Source organism: Columba livia, chromosome 14 (genome assembly GCF_036013475.1).
Source record: "Columba livia isolate bColLiv1 breed racing homer chromosome 14, bColLiv1.pat.W.v2, whole genome shotgun sequence".
Lineage (NCBI taxonomy): Eukaryota > Metazoa > Chordata > Aves > Columbiformes > Columbidae > Columba > Columba livia.
In genome coordinates, this window is record NC_088615.1 from 16,907,211 (window position 1) to 16,932,502 (window position 25,292).

Sequence of the window (25,292 nt, forward strand, 5' to 3'; positions counted from 1 at the left end):
GCTGAGTGGCTGAGAAGCCACAGGACTGCGAAGTCCCAGCAAAGGCTGCCCCCTGTTCAGGGCAGTGAGGTAACACGGAGCTTTCCTTTGGGAAAGCTGCACCTTGTGTCACTGAGGATGAGGATGGAGGGCAGTGGAAAGCTGGGTAGGAGCCACACACCACTCCTGGTCCACCCAAAAGTTTGCCTGGTGCTGTGTGAAGCTACTTGCCTTGGTTTCTGTCAGCACATGCTGTCCTGGGCGCTGCTCAGCCTCCACTGACCTGCCAGCAGCAGTGGGGTGGAGGGATGTGCTGGCAGCAAAGGTGGTTTTGGAAGGTGAAAGCCTCTCCACCTGAGTGGAGCTTGGACACGCATCACCCCTTGTATGGACCTGCTGTCCGGGCAGGAAAACGAAGCTCTCACTGGGCTCGCAAGGGCCTGATCGGAGCAAAACCGCAGGTTCCCTCAGCATCCCATGAGAGCACCCAGAGCAGTCCAGGACATGTGTGGCCTTCTGGCCAGAACACGGTCCTGGCTCCTGTCTGTCCTCCAGACAGAAAGCTGAGGTTTGAACTGATGTGACCTGGGATTGTCTCTTCTCCAACAGGGGCAGCGTTACGTTGCTGCATTCTTGAAATGTTCCAAATTTTAACAACAAGTAATAATACTAAAATTTAAATATTTAGGTAATAACTCTGGTAATAAGGCTTGGCAGACTCAGTCATCAGGCCTTATAAAGGATTTTAGTTCAGGCATGTCTGGAAGGTAGGAGCTCCTCAATATGAGGGAAAGCTTCTTTGCGGAGAAGAGTGACAACTGATAAGCCATATCCATGCAGCGATGGTGACGACAACACTTCTGAGGAGTCTGATGGTCCTGAAGCTCTTCTACAGCTTGTCTCATCCTCACTATCCACTTAAGTTTGTGACTACACTTGGAAGTCAGTGCCCAGTTTTCCTTGTTGAATTTTCAGGCATGGTGAGGATGGAGAAGGAACTGCATTTGCTCTCTAAGTCTGAAACTCGGTGGCTGACAGCTCTGAAACACAGCTACGAATGTGTGAGATGGACAGAAACAGTGTTCTTTAAGGAAGTAGCAAAACTTTAATTTACCTTAAAACTACACTGAAGTCAGGTGTTTTAGTGTTTTGCTTAAAAAAACAAACAGATTTGAAGCGGATTTCCAGTATCATTGACTGATGTTTGGAAGCCTGTCAGAGAAACCTCTTTTTGGTGTAAGAATTTCCAGATTTGCTTAATTTGAGGGTAAAATCAGTTTAAAATCCACCAGCCAAGTTTTCAGCAGATGTTTCTCTGACCTATCTCCTCTGGCTTTGTTGGTGTGTGTGATATGTACCAGCTGAGCACCTGACCCTCTTGCTTTCAACAGCTTTTTGATTTGAAGGCTGGGACTTTATTTGAACTCTCAAGCTGGGTATGTGTGCATATGTACATATGTTTGTGCTCGTATGAATTTCTTTATTGCACCTCGAAGCCCATGGAACTTTGTGAGAGTCCCCAGGTTCCTGATGCACTCCAGCCCTCTGGGGTGTGGGTGTGCAATTTTGGCCAACACAGTACTCTGACAAAGCCTGTACCGATCCTCTTGCTCCTCGTATGCCTCTTGTACATTTCTTCCCCCAGTCAATCCATTGACAAAACTCCCATGCTCAGCAGCTCTGACTCTGGATCAAAGCACAACCAAAAGAGCTCTTTTTGTTCAAGCTGTTTCCCACCTCTCAGCTTGACCTGAGTGCTCCTGGAGAGAAGCCTCTTTGCTCTGGGGGCAAACTGGTCTTACTTACTCCAGGAGCTATGTATGCGCTGGTGTGGGTTTGTGGACTCTACTAGGAGCACCTGGTATTGGCCAGATTATTCATAGCACTCTCAGATTTGTGATGTGAGAAGTCAAATCAGCAAACGATCTCAGGTCCCAACAGGGAACTAACTGGCCATTGATGCTTTTGGGAGAAAACTGGCCAGGGGGCTGACGCAAAGGTGCTTCCAGCTCCCTTGAGCTTGGCCATGTCCCCCTTGCCTGCACCGCGTGGGTGTTCAGGTGCACGTCTCCTGCACCCAAGCTCTGGTGAGTGGGGCAAGGTGAGGAATGCTGAGCTTGAGGCAGGTAGAGGGAGAGAGGGTCTTCCAGCTGCTAGCACAGTTGTTCTGTATGGCAGGGTCACCAGCTTCAGCTGTGCCCAAGCTAACTCCCTGCTCTCTGCAGGAGAGAAACCTCAGCTGCACTACAGAGAAAAGAAAGATCACCTGCCTGCCTTCCATTGCAAACAAGAGGAATACTGATGGGGGAAGAGGAGACACTCCAGTGGCTACTGGTGCTGGTGTATTGCTCCCTTTTGGGTAGACAGCTGGCAGGGCAGGGCTTTCTCAGCCAGCCTGTGCTGCTGCTGTGCGGCTCCGTGATGCAATCGCTGATGGACACAGCAGCTCGTGCGTCAGCGTTGGTTCTACATCCCACGATACCCCACTGCTAGGCTGTGTGACTTCTGCCATGAGTAGAGCAAATTGCAAATCTTGCGCTGTGAATCTTGGTTGCCTGAAAATGACTGAGGTGTTAAAGTGATCCAGATCCAGAGAGTGTTGCTAACAGGTCCTGAAGGTGCTGGAGCTGGGCTCACTGTCTTTCAAAGGCCGGGAGTCTGCCTGATCGCTGCTGCCCAAGCAGCAGTTTGTTTCCCTTCCAGAGATCCTGTGTGTTTCATCTGCTCATTCAGGCTTTTGCCTGAAGGGCAAGGACAAGGAATGTGATGAACTTCTCTTTGGCATGGAAGTGTATTTTGCTTCACATTTGTCAATAAATGAGATTAGGTTTCTGTATTTGTCCTGAGAGTCTGCGTGAGAGGCACGATTAATGAATGCTAAAATAAACTCTCCGGCTGGCTGTTGGGTAACAAACACAGCTAAAACTTGCATTGTGGAAGAGGTCCTAACATTGCAGAGATGACATTTATATGATCCAGAAAAAGAGATTCAACCCAAACCAGAAATTATCCTGGGTCTTACATGAAATGATGACTCAGTACCAAAAGCACTGTGTGTATAATAACGTCCATGCTTCTTCTCTAATAGAAAGAACGTTTCCCATTCAGTCCTGGGTTATCTCTCTCAATCCTTCCACGTATGAGTAGTCTTTGTCCAGAATCGTAACTTTTTCCCCTAAAAATGTCATCTCAGGAAGATGGGAGGCAACATAAATTACCTATTTTTATGTGTCCTTCCCACTGCCCACCCTGATCAGCCCTGGGCACACTTTCCATGCAGCAGGGCTACTGAGACCACTTAGGAATAAAGAAACCTTTCTGCCACCTGAAGTAGACACATTTAGATCAAGGGGGAGACCTGGTGAACTCCTGGGTATCTTGTTTTGGGGATTTTGTCTAAAAAAGTGTCAGTAGGTAGATTTAAGGAGGAACATCTTGGCAAATAATGCTGGTAGCTGGAGGGGGGGAAATAGAAGAAATCTGGAAGATTGATTGTGGATGGTGGTTGAATGAACACTTGGGTTTCCTGCAGGAGGCAGGTGGTGGAGGATGGTGCCCATCCCTGCTGCTGCAGTGGCTTTAGGCACCCGTGCAGCACCCCATTCCTCAATGACAGGGCTGAGGACCTGAATCAGCTTTCGTGATTCACAGGTGTGCACTTCCAGGCACGAGGATGAAGATATTGATAACCAAAGAACTGTCAAGAGTAGAAGTTTGCCGCGGGCAAACAGTCCTCACCCAGCCAGTATGATGTCTGCGCTGCAGTCAGGAAAGAACATCATTACATGAAGATGTTCTGAGCAAGCTTTTCTGTCGCTTTCTTGGACACCAGTATGGGTAAAGACATCAGTAAAGACAAGGCACAATTTTGGGTTCTGTAGCCCTAGTACCTAGCCCTTACATATTAGTTACAGTGCACACTTATGCCTCTTCAGTGCTCATCTCTCTCAGCTAATTTGTCAAGGCGGGCTCATGGATGCTGATCTGTCCTGCTGATGATGGTGTAGGTCCTACAGACCCTTCCCAGGGCAAATGACCTGGTCTTCCATAGGCCTCCCAAGCTTTAATATATTTAATACTTGTGCCTCTTCTGCTGGCCAACTTCCAGGTGTAAGACTGCCCTCGTGAATTTGCAGATAAGCAGCTGCAATGCTGCTGTTGTTGCTTAGGACTTTCCTAAGCTGCATTTCAGGAAATTGCTCCTTTCCGTGGTTGAGCTTCTCCGTTCTACCTGCTGCTGAAGCAGGAGTGGCAAAGAAATGTTGTAGGATGGTAATATGTTGATAGCAGCTTTCAAAACCACCTCTGTCCACATAGTGTGTATTTGGTTGATTGTTTGAATTATTACCGCTTCTGGAGAGGTTGCCTTGTCTGTCCTATATTTAGAAAATGTGGGCAGGCCATGCAATTTTAAGAACAAGCCTCATGTTAGCAGGGCCATTGCTCATTTCATGTGTTGTAACATTTTGCGTTGGTAATGTTTTGAGTCAGTGTTTGAGAGATGGCATGAGTCACAGCTCTGGTTTTCTTATGGGGTTACGTAGGTGTCTTGTTCATTTTGGGGGGCCAGAAAGGAAAAAAAGAAGCAGTAGTAATCTGAAACACTGCCAACAATTTCAGTTTTATTGCCAGAACCGTGATAATCTGGTATTTCCCGTAAAGCCGCAGGTGTTGTACTTGCTTTATTTTCTGGCAATCTCCAATTTCTCTTATCCTTTGCAATCGCAGGGCAAAGCCAGACAGTGTGTTCTTTCTGGGGCCTAAACATTCACAATATCAAAGATAAGAACAGCCTCAAACACATCTCTAATTGGATAGCTCATTATATTTAATCCAATATCACCATTTTTAAGAAGGAGAAGAGGCCAAATTCGTGATTCCTGAGCTGAGTTGAGCGTGTGGCATCTGCCTGTCCTCTCTTCCTTCCCCCTTCTTCTCTTCGTGGTCCTTTTTGCAGGTCAGAAGACACACCGAGTGTCTCTTGTACAGATTTTCTGTCTTCTCACCCTGATGGAGAATGACACGTCCCTGAGCCTGCCCCATCTCTTCTGCCACATCCACCTCACTGTAATACTGGGTGCCCTAGCCTCAAAATGTCTTGGGTGCTTCCCCAGCAGGAGCATTGCTATTTTTTTTCATTCAAGCCTCAGGGCTTGTCTGCACAGGGAGGCTCTTGCAAAACTTGCTTGGCCTAGGGTGTGAATTTAAAGGGAAAGAACTATTCTGCACCAGATTTCTGCCTTAAGCCCTCATCCTGCAGAAAAAGGGCTGGTATTTTTACCATGCTGCTGGATGGACTTGGTTGAAGAATTGTGCTTGACCTGAGCAGCCTAAGGCTCCTGTGGCAGCTCTGTTCTGAGCTGGCCTTGGGTTCTTCAGTTAGCGCCATGGAGGAGGTGAGGGGGTGGCAGGGAGGAGGCTGGTGCCGCCAGGCTCCCTCTGCACCCAGAAAAGGGGGATCACTTCAGAGCAGAGCCCATCTTTGGGGTTCTTGGTAACCTCTGCAAAAGCCACCCTGGATAGAGAGGCTGCGCATACCAACCTGAGTTGACAGTCCCCCTTCCTCAGGTTTGGGCTTGGATTAGCTACTCGAGTCCCAACCTGTCAGAGCAACCTGGGACTCAACTTGATGAATTAGCCTGAGTCAGCAGCCCTTCCACGCTGTGCTCGCGGTCCACGTGAGCTGGCTGGATTTCTTGGGCGGCGTGCTACGGGAGTTGCCTGTAGGTATGGCATTTTGGTTTGTAGTCTGCAAATACGGTCCTTGCTAAGAGCTACGGGACTGGCCACTCTAGCTGTCATCTGCAGCCCTCCTGTGCCTGAGCATGAAGCTTCCTGAAGCCTCCTCCTCAAATTCACCTCTCCAGCAATGTCTTGGTCCCACCACACCAGATCTGAGATGCTGGAGAAATGGTCTTATGGGGAGCTGACTGTGGTCCATGGGTGGCCTGTGTCTGCTCAGTTGGGGTGGGAGGTGTGGTGGCGGTCCCCAGCCTGGTTCCTGGTGGTGGATGTAGGTCCCATGCCCCTAGTCACACTGGTGCAAGGCTGCTGGTGCTTTCCATGTGAACCATTACTGTGGCTCTTGCAAGGATGGTGTGTGAGTAGGGAAGGATCTTTGCATTTGGGAGTGGGGGAAGGGGCCTTGGAAACTTCTTGCACCCCACAGCATTGAAACCTGAGGTCTCCGAAAGGAGAAGGGACACTGTGACAGTACAGAAAGTCCCATAAAAGAAGCACTATTTTTTAATGTTGGTTTTGAGACCAAACATGGAAGCCCAGACATCCCTGACTCCTCCTGGTCAGTTTGCACTTAGGACATCAGTATCCCCTGGAAGCTGTTGTCTCTGCAGTGACTGAGGGCAAGAGCATAGCAGGACTGGCAAAAAGCGAGAGACATTTATATGAAGCACAGATATGCTGCCAGCTGGATTAACTAGGGTAAAAATGCATGTGGGGGTTATAAGCCTCTGGGCATCCGGGCAGAAAAACAGCTCTGTCCTTGAAAGAATGCAGAAGGCTTCCCTACCAGGAAGTTATTCAAAAGGAGTAAGTGATACTCGCTGCCATGAAGTGGACGTCCCTGTCTAGCAAGGAGCATGGGCTAACCCAACATGGCAGCCTCTGCAGCTTGGTGGTCTCTTCTGGCAGCTTTCGGTGCCTGTCATGACTCTCCAAAGCCTTCCCCTGTTCTTTGCTGCTGGAGTTGCCCCGTTAACAGAGTTGACTGTTTGAGGACTCATCAGGGCTGAGATGATTTATTCCTCAGCCATTTATTGCAAATGAACCACTGGAAGTCTCTCAAAAGCTATCTTCTCTTGACCTAAGTTCAGCTAAATGTTTTAGCAGCATCAACTTTACATAACAAGTTAGAGGTAGAGGGAAATTCTGGAACAGTGAGGTTTAGGTTGTTGAAGAGTCCTCGCTGACCAGGGTCTCTTGAAGTTACTTGGTGATTCAAAGGATCACTGGCACTGAGGGAGCCAGGAATTACAAGCCAACTACCCCCCAAAAAGTGTGATGGCTTGCTTATTTACTCTGGGTATCTGATAAAAGCCCAAAATATCTGTATGGAAGCAGGTAATACTTTGCCAGCATTTACACAGTATTAAAACCTCTTGATAGAGCCCTAGCACCCCAAATTAGTTCCAGTTGGTAGGGACAGGAGAGTGTCACATGGGCTGAGAGCTTGGGTGGGGAGGACCATGAACAATGGATTAAAATAAACAGCAGTGTACCAAATTGTCAGGGGAGTGAAGGAGAGCGCAGTGTTGGGAGCTCAAGTCTTGCCAATTGCTGCCCTTCATGGCGAGCCACACACAGTTAACCTCCGTGGGGCTCCTACAGCAATGAAGGGGAGTCTGTGGAGCACCTGGGAAGATAGATCTGTTCATCTTCAGTTACCTGGGAAGGCTTTTCAGAATATCCTTCATATGGCAGGGCTGATGTGTGATCCCATCTGAGGTGTCCTTTTAACTTTTGTTCATAAAGACACTCCCAGTTAATTATCTGATATTTTGACCAGACATTTATTTATCACCAAATTACAAAGGGAGGGGTGCAAGTTGAAAAATGGGATGAAAAGCTTAATAGAGTAGGCTGTGCTTGACTGTGACGCTTGGTCTTAATGATCCCCTGGCCTTGGGTGACACCCAGGTAACTATTGGCCTGAGTCCTTGCTCAGAAACACCATTAAAACACCATAAAAGTGGATCTGGGGTGGATCCATCCTCTGTACGTATATGGGGGTCCTGTAACTACCAACAGCAGCACCTGAGTGAGCAGGAAGGCTTTCTTCTCTTGGTGTTTCAGGCTTGACCATTCCATAGAGGAGCTGCCACCGCAGGGACAGGTAGGGCATAAGAAGAAGAGCTGTCACCTCTCATGGAGTGTGTGTCCAAGTGGAAGCTCAGCTTCTCCACTCTGAAACCAGTGTGAACAGTGTGGCATAGCCTCAAAGCAGCACTGAAGTATTTCTGAGCTGTGTGTGGAGCCCCTGATGCCTCATCCCAAACTGACAGAAAACCAGCACCAATATTCAGGTACCTGTCCAAGAGGATGATTCAGACCCTCTTGATTTCATGAGGACAGACCTGCCTGGAGCTCTTCAGTGAGATGTTGGAGGTAGTCAGCATCTCCAGAAATGAAAAGAGGACGAGGGTGGCGCTTAAGAGTGGTGTTCAAGGTTTCCAAGATAATTGATTTTGCAAAGGAAAGTTAAAAAAAAAAAAAGGCATCTCGCAGCCAGGGTGAATTGAGACAGGAAGGACAAAGATGTGTGATTTTTGGTTACTTGTGTTTGGAGGCAACTGGCATGGGCAAGGAGAACAAAACAGAAAGGAGGGGCAGTGTAAAGGTCTGGAAGACAAAGGGAGAGACAGGCTGTCTCTTATGGGAATAGATGGAATATCTCTTTTGTACCTGGGGACCAAAAGTGCTTCACAGGTCTCAATAGTTGATAAGGTGGCTGGGTTCCCCATCAACTGGTAACAAGGGTGCCCTTATACTGACAGCCTTTCTTGCAGGGACCCTGGGCCTTTTCCCAGGTAGGATCTCATGTTGCCTGTTGGAGAAGTTGTAAGGTTGGGAGCAGGTATATCCTTAAAGTCAGTGGCGTCCTGGGGCACTCTGTGGGATGCAGAGTAGATGTGTAGTACTAGGCTGTTTGTGTGCTTGGGTCCTAGTGAGTTGGATGGATGTTGCTAGTCTGATACAAACTCAGGGCAGATATGTGATCTGCTCAACTTCTGAAGGGTTCTTCCAAGCTTATTCTTGTAATCCTGTGATTTGTTTTCTCCCTGAACCCTGTCTTTGGACATTTCCAGGTCGGTTCTGTAGATGCTGAAGATGGTAAAGGTCTATCCAAGCCTTTCCAGCGCAGCTTCTCAGCACCTTCTAGACGTTTATCAGAAAGTCACATGCACAGACTGTTTCCTACAGAAAATGTTTCCCAGCAGTGACCCCACTCTTTCCGTCAGGTGTTTCATACTGTGTCTCAGACCCCTGAACATCCCTTTGTTCGGTTTCTAGCTCTGCATGGAGCTATTCAAGGATGGCTTGGGGAGATGATGAAGGGGAGGAGCAGTGAGAGTGCAGAGGTGAAGGAGCAACTCTGGAGGAATTTTGCTTAAGCTGGAGTGTCTGGGCAAAGGAGCAGCCTTCTTTCTTGTCTAGCTCAACTGCTTCCTTGCTTTCCCTTGTCACTCTTGCATGGAGATGAGAACGGTCCATGCTTATAATAGAAGATGAATCCCACATTGTGCCTTGTCTTTTTCAGGTCTTCCTTGGATCTCAAACTCCTTCCGCTTGTTGTCACTGCTGCTTAAAATTGGTGTTTGTGGTGGCATCCAGAGGTCCCAACTGCAGCATTGTTCCCCTTGTGCTATTCACAGCACAGAGTCATAACAAGAGACAGTCCCTGCCCCAAATATATTAAGTGGGATCTTTGAGAGGAAATGGAAGCACAGAGAAGGGATGTGAATTGTCCCACTTTACGCAACATTTCTGGGATAAAACCCAGCACTATTAATAGCCTTTTGCTCAACAACCATCTTTTGTTCAGAACTCTGGTTTTCACCTTCAGTTGTTTGCGTTGTGCAGAATCTGTTGGCAAGTCATGATCTGCAGCTAAATGTAAAGCAGGCCCAATAAACCCCTATCCATTTTGAACTCAAAATAGTCTTTCTGCTTGGGCCAATATGTTGCCCATTGTCTTTTTGTCACCCACATTTTGGTCCTGCATCATTGGTCATTTTTTTGGTCACTTACGTTCTGCTTTGTCTCCTAGAAAATGACTCGTGTCACACCTTCCTTTGCTGCTCTTCCCTAAATCATTTGGACAACCAGCAGGGGTTTGCTCACATCACAACCTCGAATGAGCTTTACATTCCTCCTTACTTGTTGGCCATGAGTAATCTATAAATCGAACTTTCTGCCGGAAATGTTTGTGGAAGCAGAAACTGTTGATTAAATTTTAACAAAGAGTCACAGGAAGCAAATTTTCAAATTGCAGCTGTATGTTTGTGATAATAAGAGCTCTGTCACTGCTGTCAGGGACTAGAATTGATGGAGGCCACAAAATCTCTTTATCCAACCAAAATGAGGCAGAGTTGCTTGATTTTTTTTAATATTTTTTAAGCACAAGCCAAAAACTGCTCAAGAGCAATTTACAAGCCAAAAATGAGCCGGTATGGCTTTCCAGAGAATAGTTCTGAAGAATATCGCAATGAGCAATATTCAAATATAAAAACGAGGGAAAATAAGGATAAAAAAATTAATCAGGAAGAGCTGACATCCTTGAGACTCCTGGCAGCCGTAAATCAGCCTGGTTGGGGGACATTTCAGTGTCAGCCACCCATCGCTGTGCTTCGGTGGGGGTCCAGAGCTATTCAGAACAATGCTGGGAAGCCGCACTCTGGACAAGGCAGGAGACACGCTGTGTTAGTGTCTCCACTGGGCAGTGCCCAGAGTCCCAAATGGAATTTACAGCTTCCCTGCAGCCCACGGAGGAGGAGGAGGAGGAGGAGGGGGAGGGTGGCCCCTTCTCCACAGGCTCGGACGCTCCCTCGGCTTGGCCGGCACAAAACACACCGGCCCCTCTTCACCGGTCGCGTTCTCTTGTGCGGATGGTCCCTCGGATTTGGGGTCAGTGCTTGGGAAGAGCAGAACTTGGCTCAACACCGGCTGTCGCTCCAGGGTGTCCTGGGTCTTGGGAGAATACGATAATATAGGGTGGTAATTCTGTCCACACTTGGGGTTTGGGCATGTCTATCTGGCCGCTTTGAAAAAGCTGTCTCAGGGATGATCTTTATTTTCTTTCCTTTTCCTGTGTTTGGATGAAAAACAGACCCGCGGTCACTGTCTGAGGTTCTTTTGGTGCAAGTGCTTTAAAGCGTTTCTTGAACTAACAGCAAAAAAACTTTTAATCTTTCTAATATAGCATTACAGAGAACAAACAAGTCTTTAATGCAAGCCCCAGGGTCTCTTGTGGGGAGATCCCGATAAAAACACAGCTTTCTGTTTTGGAAATACCCTCTGGTGGATTTGTCTAAACCCTACCAGAGACAATGGTGAACTTTCAAAGTAAGCGGAGACATGGAAAAAAATATTGTAATTAAGACTGCAAGTGGTTGTTTTTTGTCGTGGAATGCTAGTGAATATGATTTTATAGGTTAAAAGTTGAAAATCCCCCACCTCAGTGTTAGAGACTGCTAATTGAATTCATTTCTCCAGACATTAAGGCTTTGTTTTTTGAATGCTTGCCTCATTCAGTGTTTCCACCTGGTCCTGTGTGAAACACTGGAGCATCCTCTGGCCCAGGGCTTCCGGGAGGTCCAAACAGCCAACAAAACCTTGCAAGCTTGACTGCCGCATCTGACCTTCACTTGACCTCCACCTGACCTGAATTAACATCTTTGCAACTCTTCCCGAGTTTTCCTGATTTTCCCCTACTTGTTAAACATTGTTTAGAAACACCTGTTAAAAGTGGCTCTCACCTGTAGGTCTGCTGGGACAGGGATTCTGTGCTGGGATTTTGCTGGTGTGGGCTGGGTTTGAAGTGAGGTGCTGCAGACGGTGCTGCGTGTTTATGGTCTTCCTGACATCAGACCACACAGCTCAGTCATTTAACACCCTCATTCTATTTAAAGACAACATATTAAGAGATATTTTCATATTATCAAAGAGATGTCCAGAAGTGCTGTGCTCTCTAAAGCTAAGACTGCATCCCTGGTCCTTCAGTTTTACACCAAACTTTGATGGTTGTGACACAGGGCTGGCAGAGAGAGAAAGGTTTACTTGATAAACCCTGCACCTCGCTCAAAGGATCGGTCGCATTTATCTGTTTGTAGCGGCTGGTTTATCTGCAGGACTGGGTGGCTGGTGTTTGGGGTTGTTCTGTACCCATGGCATTGCAGCAGCTCTTGTTTTTGCAAGTTTACCTGCAATGCTCCCACCACTTCATGACGGTGCGTCCTCTGTCCTTTTGTCATTGCAGAGCCCAGGCAGTGCAGGCAGTCTCTGCTAAAAGAATTTCAGGTCACCTTTAACTGAGCCTTTTTCCTCCATGTTTTAATGAAACACTCCCGTGGTCCATAGAGCTGTAAAACAACAAATAGTTGGGTTTTTTTTCATGCCTTTCTAGAACCGATGATATTCCACAAATGGCCATTTTACATCAAAAACTCCTTCCCTGTAACCTGAAGCATAGTCTTGAGATTTACCATGACCATAAGGGGGCTATATATGGTTTAATGTACAGACTTAATAATAGGCATGTAATGAAACAAGTTTTTTTGCTGCCATAGATTGTTTTGTCTCCTGGGGTGAGGGTTACACTTTCCTTTGGTGACTGAAAGATGATGGATGCCCCCCCAGGTCTTCACCAGGGTACTGGGCAAGAAATCTGTTTGTTGGTTGGGTCCTGACTGGCACTCCACAGAGTACGGGTGGGCCATTTGTGTAGCTGATTGTGAAGATCGAGATAAAGCTATATTTTATGAATTACTGTTTCCAAGGTCATCTGAAATGGAGCAGTTCATAAAATATATCTTTGTTCAAAGATATATTTGATTATATAAAATATGATCCCCGAATCAATTGGGTACAAACAAGATGTTGCCTTTAGGGTTGAAAACACATTGTTAGAGGCATGAAGAGCAGAAATTGTCACTGCTGTCTTTGTGTGGCTATTGTTTTTGGTTTTAATAGGAACAGAATGAATGACATTTTTCCACCAGACCACTTATGCTCAACTATACCTCCAGGACAACTTCCTGGCCAAAAATATTCAAAACAAACAAACACAATAGCAATTCTACTCCAATTACATTGTTTGCAAACCAGCTAGTGTTCATAGAGTACTAGGTTTGGCAAATCCAAGCACTTCAGCCTTGAATTTTAATATTGGATAATTTAATGTGAATTACTTGTAGCTGTTGTGCTATTCAGATAAGCATTTCAGTGGCCAGGTGCATGGGCACGCCAGCATTTCTACCCAATGTGTGATAAAATTATACTGTAGCTGTCCTAACAATTTGGGTGAAAAGGCTGGGTATTGGGAAGACACCCTTGCCCAGTGGCCAAATGCTCATTGATTTCAATGGAGCTGAGATTTCAGCCGAGGGCTCTGGACCAAACCATACACCAATTTCAAAACTTTCACTTGAAAGAACAACTAAATATTGAGTGTGGGGAAGAGAAAAGAGGAGGAGAGGAATTAATCAGTTACTCTTTTATAAGAGTGAACCCGGTATTTTGTAAGAGTGAACTTGATGGCTTTGTGGCACCATTTGCTGTAGTTTGAGCTGCCAGAGGGATCCTATAGAGAGCAAACCTAAATCAGCAAACCTGCCTGTGACTGTCCAGTCAATTTTCTTTGGCCTGTGGGAATGGTCATGGGAATACTGATTGTTGTAACTCACAGTTTTAAATATATATAGTGCTGTAGTAATGTAGTGCACTGTAGTAATTTCTCTTCCCTGAGATAGAGGTCCACAGGGACCTGGTTAGGGGAAAGGAACTTGTGTGGTGGGAGTGCTATGGGACACATAGTGAGGAGTAATGCAGTCGTTCTGGCTCCAGCAAGGTTTACAAGCTTGATTCCAACCTCAGGTCTACTGAGCTCAGGCTTTCCAGCATCTTCAAGCTTTCAGTCATCTGTGTCCTCCCCACATCACAGTCGGGGGGGTGGATGTTCTCAGCAGAACTTCTAGGACCTGGGGGAATGTCTCCTGCGTTGTCATACCTGGTGTCTCCAGCTGTCAAAGTGGGACTTCATCCCAGGAACAGAAGGAGGTGCCACAGACTCCTGCTGCCATACCATAACACATAGTACATGCCAGGCACAGAGTACATCTCCTCTGTCCTTGGAGAGCTTTGGGTTACTAACCCTTGCTGAAGCCTATATCTTTGCATTTACTGCACAGATAGACCCACAGATACTGGAGGTGAGGTGTAAACACCCAAAGTGAGCCACATTGTCTGGTGCTGTCTCCCACAATGGAGTCCCCACCATCACAGATGTAGTAACAGAAATGTGGTTATATGTTAATTAAAAGGCCCAATAGTGCCTACAGCAGAATGCTGTCCCTTGGAAATTCAAATTTGACATTGTAGTTCACCTGCCATATACCCCTGCACAGGATGCAGAGATCTGAGGGACTGCTGCAGTGTGCGAAGAGTCACATTAACAGCTGTGAGAAAGTCTGATCGTCCTTTTTTTGCATAAACTGGAAATGTAAGTTGCCTAAAGCATAAAGCATGTTGCAGATACTGTATTATATTTTACAGGTGCTACATTGTATTTTATATTCTCAATTTGAAGCCCGTAGTTACCCGCTGGTGGGTTGTGGTAGAGGTTGGAACAGGATGATATGTCCATTTGACATCGAGGTTCTCTCCTACATGCTCTGGACTGTTTGTGGACGTTGTGTCCATCCATTGAATAAAGGCAGGATCTTTTGCACACTCCCTTGTTGCAGACACAGCTTTATGTAAATACAGCCCTCTTACCTTCAGTGGCATTGGAGGGTCACAGGCCCAGAGAAGTTCTTGCAACCCTGCCACCAAAGAGCTGAACTCCATTTAGAGTCCCAGCTGCAGATGCCGCAGCCTGCCTAGATACACAACAGTGACTGCGATTTCACCCTCTCTGTAAAAAACCAAGAAAAAAAGGAGGGCAAACAGAGAACGTTAACTGTTGAACAAGACGTTTTATCCAAGTGGGCCCCATGCTTCCATTCCTTCTGGGTGGATGGAGCTTTCTTCAGAGCAGGTCCCTCTTTGATGAGTTGGCATTTGCAGCCAGTATTGAAATGGCCAAAGAGTCAAAGTGGGCAGGGGCTACTGCTGAGATTCAGTTTTGTCTCCTTGTCAAGTAAAGGTCAGAGCAAACACAGACCAAAGGAGCATCACCTCCAATAAAAACAGTAGAGGCAGCAAGCATACTGGAAGCAGCAGGGCAGCATTAGCCGAGAATTAAGATGTATTAGCCCAGTGCATAACACGCTGACCCACCAAAGACCCGTCTGGTCTCCAGACCCGCATGGTGATGCCCTGTGCCTGGAACATCTGTCCTCACCTTGTAGTAGAGATGACAGAAACGGGAAAAATTCTGTTTGGTAAGGAATCTTTGCAGAACATCTTTGCAGAAGTTTTTGTTTGAATATGGAGCAAGTCAAGGCCGGAAAGCATTTTCCACAGGAAGATGAATTCTGGGATTTTCTGTCTTGGAGAACAGTGAAACTTTCACATCTGTGGTTCCCTACATAAAAGGGAAAGTCTGTACTCCCGCGGGTGCAACTTTGAACAGTAAAGTGGTGGGTGGCTCCAGAGGAGCTTAGGGCATGGCAAGCTTTGAGATGTGGCTTAGGTGGGTGTCATGGCTTCAGATCTTGTACATCAATGGCAAGGAACCTGGAAGCATCAAGGACTGTGCTTGTAGCATCCTTTGGGTGTTCAGGTTTCCCTGGGGTTGCAGACCCTTAGAGACACTGCCAGACCTGCAGCTTCCCCACCCCAGCACAGTAGCCCAGAGGCTGGAAGCCCTGGCCCACGTGCGGAAGGGCTGTCCTGGGGCCAGTGGCTTGGGTGGTCTGAGAAACGCGGCCCATTGCCGACAGATCACCTGTGCAGCTTCCCTCAGAGTGGAAGAGGAAGAGAGGAAGAGTGTCCCAGACCTGAGGATTAGTCGGGTGGGAGGAGCGTGCTGAAAGCCATTGCTCTGATGTAGGCATGTCAAGGCATCACCTGTGAGTTTGGAGGTCATAACTCCCCTTGCATATCCCCCCATTCCTGTGGGAAAGCATGTTTTAGCTTCCCTTTTCCATAGCCTTGGGAATTAGAGCTAAGTTGCCTTCCTCCTCAGCATCTCAGACAGACACAGAAGGATCCTGTCCTCCCGGTTCTCCAGATCCACCTACCGTAACACTTTGCCACCTGTGGTGTGCCAGGCGGTGTGGGGACTGTCCAGTGGTTGGCACTGCATCCACTGGAGGAGACCAGGAGCACAGGTCATGTCTTCTCACGATGTCCATTTCCAGGAGATCACAGATGTGTCTGTAGATTGTCCGCTCTGCAGGATCTCCCCCAGCGAGCAAGATACAGCTCTTGAAATAGTGGCTGTGGCTGGTGTTAAAGAGTTTACTGAGCACCTTTCCCAGGATGACTTGCTCTGCTCTGTGCTGCCAAGGTGTTGTTTATGTATGATGCTTTGTGGGTGGGATGTGGTTTTGTTACTGCTCCATTGTTGGACTCTGTTTGGGCACTCTGCCCATTTATGATTAATGATGTTTTGAGTTGAGGCTCTGAGATGTTTTCAGGCATACTCCAGGTACCAGAAGTGAAAGAGGTGTTGTTATCATCTAGGTAGTTCAATGTAATATCAAGTGTAATCAGAAGTGAATTAATTAAACCAGTGTAAGTCCTTTTAGGGTGGATGTTCAAGCAACTCATGGCATAATTTAGAGCTCAATTTTTTAGACTTTTGTAACCCTCTCCTTGCCAAGAGAAGGTGGTAACTTGGCAGTAGACTCCAGGAATGCTAACAGAGGGCAAACCTCTCCTTCAAAAGCCTCTTAGTAGAAACATGACTCTTAAAACACGTTAGGGAATTGCATGCATGTGTTGATCCAGACCCTGGCACTTTTAAGGGTTAATTCTTATGGCCTACACAGCTGGTGTAGGCTGGGATCTAATGGTTGCTTGGGTTTCATCTGATTTGGAGTGAGCAAAAACCAGTAGAAAATCTGTATTTATTGTTGGTCTCAGCTCTACCAGGATTAAACTTTCCTTTCTGCAGCAAGCCATACCCTTGATGTGGTTGTCAGTTAGAAAAATTGCCTGGGTGGAGCTTGTGTCCAACTCAGGCTTTGTGAGGCTGGTAAGTTTTCACCCCCACAGAGACGAGACTCGAATTCGGATGGAAGAGGGGTTGACAGGATTGCAAGGTGACCAGAGATATGGATCCTCATTCTGACAAGCACAGCCAAAACCTCCTCCCTGTTCTCCTGAACCCAGTGTCAGGGGTGCCGAGTGGTGTGTGTTGCTGAACCAGCTGATGGAGAGACCACAAGCTGGCAGACCGGAGCCGTGAGATTCAGATAATGAGGAGCTCCGACAGCAGCTTTGGCTTGGATGGGGGGATTTGGGTGGCCCTGGTTTGGTGTTTTGGCTCTGACAAAAGCCATGCTGGCCACATCTGAGCAGCAGTAACCCATGCAGAGGAGACTGGGAAACTGGGGGCTGGTGGAAACGTGGGGAAATTGGACCTGAACCCCCCTTGGTATGTGTCTGAGGCTGTTTGCTGGGGATAGTATGTTATCTTCATGTGAATGAAGCTAGTGACTTGATTTTTCCAATGTGTTTAGAATACCAAACACGGGGGAGACCAAAATGACCCAAAACGTTCAGAACACTAAAAAAAGGAGGCATTTTAAAAATCTTCACCTCTGTTTGAACCATGCTTGTGACTTTCTGAGCTGCTGTGATTTGAACAGAGATAGGAAATGGGTAGATGTTAAAGCTGAAAATGAATGAAAATGTAAAACATTGTCTTTGACATACTCCAGTATTAGCACTCTGTCTGCTGCTTTAGTCTCTCAAGCTACTTTAGTTTACTGCTGGAGAAGGTTGAAAGGTGATTCATTCATAGTTTACACGTACCTAAAAAGGAAAGAGGTTTCTGGTTGCTAGATGGGATTCAAATTTACCAGAGGAGAGCAGAGATCTGTTGGCTGGAAGCCAAAGGCAGAGAAATTCAGGCTAGGAATAAGGGCTGCAGTTTAAACAACACAAATAAAAACCAGTGGAAGGTCTTTGGCTGGCATTAAGCAGGCTCATCAGCAGTTAATGGCTCTAAGTGAGGGTTTTTCTAGAAGGTGCGGGAATTATGAAGAGAGCCTTTCCAGCCCAGAGCAAGGCTGCGCATCCCCAGTGTGCGGAGCAGCCTGTGCATGGCCCTGGATGCTGCGTGCCCAGGCTCTGCCAGCATTTCCCGTGCTGCTGTCCGAGCACAAGCCACATCTGTAGTGCAGCAGCGAGGCGCACAGATGTGCGGGACGCCAGGGAGCACAGCTCTGTTTCTTTGCGCTTTTCGCAGACGCAGTCCAAAATGTTTCTGGATTAGGTTCCCCTTTCACTGGCCTGTCTGCTTCAATCAGGGAATTACAGCCCGTGAAGTGTGGCCTGTGAGCTGAATGCACAGTCCCTTTACCCCGCTGCAGTGAGACAGCTGAAGACCTGCAATGTGGGGAGGAAACATGTTCTTCTCACCTGTTTCTGTGCAGGACTCTGCTGGGAGGGTGCGATGCAGGCAGAGCCCCTGCCCTCTGTGTCAGCTCCATCTCTGCCATGCTTGGCAGATGTCTCTATGGACTTGTCATGTAGTTTATCACTGGTGGCCAGGAGCACAAGGTGCAAGAGGTGCGTAAGTCTGGGTGAGATTTGGTTCATGTCAGTGGAGAGGAACTGGGGAATAGAGATCTTGGAAGCTTCCTTCCTTGTCCTTGGCCCTCTCCTTCAGCAATCTCCAGGTTTCTGGGCTTGCTGTGCTTTTGCCAGCATTTTCTGGGGAGGGGGGCAGGCTTGACACATCTTTCTCCGAGGACATGCTGCCTGCTTCATAATTCTGCAGACCACAAACCTGGAAATAATATGCAGCAAATGCACCAATGCCAAGGTCAGGACCTTCCCAGTATTTAAGGCATATATATATATATACTGTTGGCATGGCACAGGGTGACCTCAGTGTACAATAGAAGCCAACTGACACACACATTCAGACAGAATAAATATTTGTCAGAGTCTATTTCTCTATTCCCCAAAATGACCCCTATAAAAGCAAGGTCCTGTTTACCTTCCTGGCTCTCTGTGCACAGTGTTCTGGGAAGAGACAAGCTCTCTTCTCCATTCATTGCCTTCCTGCTCTTCTGAGTGACCCATTTCTAAGCAAGGATCAGGGCTATTGGCTTCACAAAACCAAGGACACCTTGAATTTTCACAGAACTCCTGAAATTTGGGGAAAATTGGGATTATTCTTTTCCAGAAGGCTGTCTGTGCCGAAGCACGATGACCTGGGGAAGCAATGCAAGATGCCTGTGTGCAGTCTGAAGCGATTGCCTGCAGCTGTCCTGCCCCATTAGCACACGTGCAGACCCCTCCATCCCGTTGCCTGTGGCACAGGTTTCTAGGGAGCCTGCAGCAGGCTTGGATGTGCAGAAATTATGTTTGGGAAGAATATTCTGTGGGGTTTATTATTTTTCTTTCCTTGGTGTGCTAAACATTCTTCTTTTGCACTCCTGGATATTACGTTTGCTTCTGTGCCTTGGCTCTAGTGTAGCTGTGCAGCTGTAGTGTGTTTGGGAGCAGAGCTGCTGTGCTACCCCCTCATGCGCTACCAGGCACTGCTCCTCTCACCATCACAGACGTCTCTGGGTTTGCCTTTCAGTCCATTCGTGTTACCCTGAACTTTTCCATCTCTGTCCGTTTTTGTATCTTTTAGATTAGGGGCAGTCTAGCTTCTGATGCCGTCGCAGATAGAACAAAGGAATATGAGAGTCCTCAGAGCTTCCTACCATGGGACCGTATGTCGGATGATTGCTGTGCTTTTTATTTTGTATAAGATCACTTCCAGCGAAAACAGTCTTTAAATAAAACCAACCTACAGAAGCTTAGCTTGGCATGAAGACTGAAGAATGAGAGGAGATATACAAATAAAATAATGATTACTCTAATGAAACCCATCCTGTTCACAGAATCACAGAATCCCAGAATGTCAGGGGTTGGAAGGGCCCTGGAAAGCTCATCCAGTGCAATCCCCCCATGGAGCAGGAACACCCAGATGAGGTTACACAGGAAGGTGTCCAGGCGGGTTGGAATGTCTGCAGAGAAGGAGACTCCACAACCCCCCTGGGCAGCCTGGGCCAGGCTCTGACACCCTCACCAGGAACAAGTTTCTTCTCATATTTAAGTGGAACCTCCTGTGTTCCAGTTTGTACCCATTGCCCCTTGTCCTGTCACTGGTTGTCACCAAGAAGTGCCTGGCTCCATCTCCTGACACTCACCCTTTATACATCTGTAAACATTAATGAAGTCACCCCTCAGTCTCCTCTTGTCCAGCTCCAGAGCCCCAGCTCCCTCAGCCTTTCCTCACACAGGAGTTGCTCCACTCCCTTCAGCATCTTCGTGGCTCTTGTTCCTCGTTCTTTGATTACTTTTCCATATCACAAGATCAGAATGCACTAGGCAATTAAAACATGGCTTGTGCTTATTAGACAGAGGAAAACCTGACGGCCGTCAGCAGTGGGAGAGGTCGTGGAGTTGTTGGTAATCATCATCAGCAATGGAAGGATGCGGAGAAAAATAGTCTCCAAAGAACCTGAGCTCCTGCATCCCTGACTCTGTCCTGCTGGGATGCCTGGGGAGCAGAGCAAAGCCCGCCCTGGCAGGACACATGTGGGTCCTGCCTGCATGAGTAAGGGCAGCCATGGAGCGGTTGGGTTTGGCCACATGGAGCAGAGAAAAGAATGAGTCAGGCCCAGGGGCTCCCTCTGATCCACAGGGGGATGTTTCTGACTCCGTGCTCCTTCCCTGCCTTTGTGCTGGTAAAACTCGGGTCGCCAAGCTGGGCTGCAGCCCCTCTCCAGCTGTCACACAGGGGCAGCAAGCGCTTTTCTCAGGGGAGGGGGCTCGGTGGGCTCACATCGTTGGTGCGCAGTCTCTGAAACAGACAGCTTTCACATTGTCTGGTTTCTCTTTTTGTAGCTGTCCCTCCCAAACTGAAGAAACTGAAAAGCCCAAATGTTCACGTTGGTGAAAAGATCTCACTGAAATGTGAAGCAACTGCTGGCAACCCTCAGCCATCCTACAAATGGTTTAAAGACGGCAAAGAGCTGAAGAAGAGCAAAGACATCCGGATCAAGTATGGGAATGGGAAGTAAGTATGCTACGGGACTGCTCTGCCTCTGCTCAGTGATGCTGTGTCTGGGTCCAGGGGACTTGCTAGAAGTGGTGCTGTGCTCTCTGAGTCACTGCTGAGCAACACTGAGATTCTTCCTAGGAGTCACAGGACCACGCACAGCCCATTTATCATGCTGGGGAGAGTTGAGCAAGATTCCCAGTTCCCTCCCGAGTAGCAGAGAGGAGCATGGCATGCACAGAATAGCTGCTAGGTTTGTAGACAGGGTTGTCCTTGGGTAGCTCTGCCACTGGGTATCTGAGACAGGCGTCCAGTGACCTAGGGAGGCGACACTTTCCCTTCTCCCTGGTAGATTGGTTGTAGGCAGCTCAGGTTACCTGGGGTGGATCCTGCTTTGTGATTAGGGGTTTGAATGCAGAAGCTATTAAAACTCAGTGTTCACCCCACCAGCCATCAGGGAACCTGCATAACCGTGGAAGGAATTGCTCTGTTCTCCCCTGAATTTAGGTGAGCTCGAAAGCGTCTAAGGCAATTGCAAGGATGCAGGTGCACACCGTGATACTGTGATTAGGACCCATAGTCACCCTGCAAGCCGTTGTCTCACACAAGACCTTGTGTTGCTGTACCCAGGGCAAGTGCTACCCACAATTGTGGCTCCGCACACCCCCCACACTGCAGAGTTCTCAGACAGCTGCTCCCAATGTCATCCCAGGGACCGCCTCGTTCAGGCAGTGCAAGAACACCAGGACAAACAGGCCCCGGTGACTAAGCTAAGGGGATCTCACTGGAAATCGATTCAAGTGCATCCATGTTGATATTTTTCAAAGCCAAATATTTACATACGATGTATCTTAAAATTATTCCATAATTGTGACTATGCTTATATTCATATAACCTGACCTAGCTAAATACAAAGTCAGCTCACAACTGCCTAACCCCTTGGAAAACTTGAAACTAATTCTTTGCTAACATATGTTATGTCTGAGTGTGTGAAAGATGATAGCTCACTTCTTATCATTATGGGCTTGATAGAGTGTTATTTTTCAAAATCAGAAGCCACTAAAAAAATCAGTTATAAAATCAGTTAGTGCTCGAATGGGTTATTGTTAATTGCTCTAATTTAATTTCAGTCCTGTTGCGTTTGATTTCAAAGTCACACCCAAAATGCGTGGCCTCCTTCATAATAACTGTGGGATTCGTGGCTGTTTTGAGATGAGGCAGAGAGGGGTCAGTGGAAGTCTTAGGATGGGAACACCAGCGGATCCAGGGGAACTGGATGTATCTAGTGGATGTGGACTGCTCAGGAGGGGCTGTCTGGGCTTGCAGGCAGCTGGGGCAGGGCAGAACTGTGCCTGCCTCTTTGCTCTGTCACCCTCAGTATTTGTGTGGCCCTTGTCAGCCTCATGGCCTCAGTTGTTTGCCAATGGGTACTGGAGCTGGGATGTCCTGAAGGAAGGTCTCCACTGCAGCCAGGGTGGGCGCCTGCGGGTCCAGCCCGTGTGGACTCTGCATCCCTATGGGCAGGCAGCTTCTGGGACCCTGAGGTTGCTGGCACCAGAGTCTCACAGGGGTGTTGAGGGACTAATTTCCACAGAGCTAGAGAGCAATCAGCCTCAGACGAAACACCCAGCAAAAAGGATCCTGATGATGGTGAGAAGTGCCTCTTGCAGCATTTCCCTGCTGTGGTCCCAGAGACCATAGTGCCTCCTGGCACCCTGTGTCCAGCACAAAGCTGTGACAGGATGGCATCCCACCCACAGTGATGCAGGGCAGGCACGCACCCCCTGGCTCAAGAACGGAAACATATGGAAGAAGGTTGATCCCCTTTCCTCAGGACACTGCTGTCAAGTAATAATTTTGCATTTACCAGTTTCCATGGCAACGCGCTGTCTCACGGCCTGCCAGTGACAGGCTGAAGACGTGTGCGTGCTAGAAGTGCTTCCTGCTGGCAAAATAAGTCCAAGGATAAACAGTTTAAAGAAAGCTGGGCACCTGCCTCCTCCAGTGTCTGAGGCTCCCTCAACAGCAAAGGTGTGAGCCCAAAGCATCCCCCACTGATCTGCCCCCAGAATCACTTCCCATCCCTGCTTCTGCTCCCTGCTGCCATTAAAACATGCCATTAAGTGGAGAGCTTGTCTGTTTGGGGCTGAGTCTGGCTGTGGAGACTAGACTCAAGCAGCTGTCAAGTTGGGACAGCTCTGAGAAGACAAGCTTTTGTTGACTGTTTGCCCCTTGTTGAGCAGTCAGGAACACTCGAGTGCAGGAACACTTCTCCAGGCAGATCTGGATGCATCTGTGCACACCTGGTCTGGCATCCTCAGCTTTCAGGCTCTCCTCTCCACTGGGTTTGCTAGGTCTCAGTGCTTGAAAACACCGTGAGGACACAGTGCTCATGGCGTTGGACCTGCCTCCTTCTGGTCTTGGTTGCATGAAATAAATGTTAAAAATGTCTCTGTGCCTGCAGGCTGAGGATCAAGGGAGCCCTCATGACTTTGCATATCTCCATTAAGTAGCTAGTGGGGCTGGTTTTAGTAGAGGGACCCAAAACTGGACGTGGGATATGGTTGTACATCATTACTTCCAGCATGTTAGGAGGGGACTTCAGGAAAGAATTAAGCATCCTATACTGTAAAGCTCAGAAAGGAAGTCTCACCCTGTGATGATTAATTCAAGAATAATGGGGTTTCCAGAGGGCTAGAATTAGAGCACTGGGGAGGGACTTTCATAGAGAAGGTAAAAATTATCATGGACTATGCAGCAACTGGCCACATGCATAGGACCATTTCTTTAAAAGTTTGATCCAAAGACCTGGTAGACCTGTTGGAGCCAGGCAAAAGGAGCCCTGCCAGGATGTGGAGGTGTTGTCCATAGTGTTTTCCTTGGCCCTGTGAGTCCCGGGCAGAGCTGGGCTCAGCTCTGCGTTGGACTCTGCAGCTCTGTGGTCCTTAGACAACATGCAAAGGATTAGAATGAGAGACAAGAAGAACATGGTTGCCCCCTGTGACTCATTCCTCTACTGATCTGTGCCTGACTTTCCCCCCCGTATGTTTAAAAGGCCTTGAGATCTCTAGCTAGATAGTGTGACCAGAGTCCTTTTTTTTTGTGATCAAGTTTTCATCTGGTCCCACTGGCCTTCCTAGAGTTAGGAATCTCCTTGAAAATAAGGCAAGTATGTGTTGTAAGGAGGAGAGGAGCAGTTAACTGCATGTCAGCAATTCAGCCTTTCCATCAATCATCTTCCCTCTTGTTTTTTAAACTTACCGGCAAAACTTCTGGTGCCATCAGGCAGAGAAGTCATGTTTTCTTCAATGGGTATTTGCTGGAGGGAGGGGAACTATTCTGATTCCTCCTTTCTGAACTGCATGTTCCATCTGTAATTAGTAACAGGCTGAGGCAAGCCTGGCTTGCACGAAGAGGAAACTTCTCTTTAAGGTGGAAGAAATTATTGGCTGGAATTTCATCTCCTGCTCAATTTAAATACAGCACAGTTGATGGTGAACCTAGAGAAATTACCCAGCAAGAATTACCTGCAGTAGTGGTAGAACAGCATAGTGAGCAGCTCTGCGTCTGATCTGCCAAAGTGATAGCATATCCTGCTAAGTGCACCTGAGATCTGGTTGAGGCCTCTGGCTAACAAGAAGTTAAGGTTGAGTTTTGATTCTCTGTCCTGGCAAATGGTCAGATGCCAGTTGTGGAGACAGTCAAGAGAGCTTCTGTTTGTGGAGGTGCAGAGAACCTACCCAGCTCCAGGCTGTGCTCAGGGCTCAGCTTTGAGACAGGTAGGTCTTCAGCTGGAATCAGAGCGGGTCCAGGAGCCTGCTAGTCTCCTAGCTGTGGCTGTCCTTACAGCCTCTTCTCTTTGTGTGCTCTTTTACCAAGGAAGATTGCTGGGGTGATGAAGTAGGCATATCATTAGATTAGAGAGGGTTGGCAGTTCAGTTTGGGACAGGCTAACCATATGACATCTCTTGGGAGTAGTGTCCTACTTTCAGTATCACCAGGAATCCCTATTGTTAGCCTGTAAGTGGAGCCAAGGGATACCCTCCTCTCCTGTTTCTGTACAGCAGTCCCCCAGGCGATGCTGGTTGGGGCAGATTCATTGCTGGGGTCTTCCTTGTAGAGCTCCCTGCTGTAGATTATTCCCCACCCACAATGAATGGGGCTGTGGTCTTCCCTGTACAGCTCACTGCCCTGGAATGAAGGCAAAAAAATAATAATAATGCCAAAGCAGCAGGGGAAAGAGAGTGCCAATAAAGATAAATGATTTCCTAATTAAGCCTGGAGACAAGGAGGGGCAAAGAGAACTGTTGAAGCCTTGTGGGAGCCAGAGTGAACCCAAGCAGGCTATACCACCACTCTGGCAGGGGTCTTCAGTCTGACATTTTTAAACAAAGGAAAA

At 47.7% G+C, this 25,292-nt stretch overlaps 1 protein-coding gene across 6 annotated transcripts in view; it reads left to right on the top strand.

Moving 5' to 3' along the window:
* NRG2 (neuregulin 2) overlaps positions 1-25,292 on the top strand; it is a 162,263-nt gene that overhangs the window by 79,552 nt on the left and 57,419 nt on the right. For all 6 annotated transcript variants that reach the window (XM_065030180.1, XM_065030181.1, XM_065030177.1 and 3 more), the window contains exon 2: positions 20,740-20,911. In XM_065030180.1, coding sequence (XP_064886252.1) covers positions 20,740-20,911 — 172 coding nt within the window. The remainder of the gene's footprint in view (positions 1-20,739; positions 20,912-25,292) is intronic.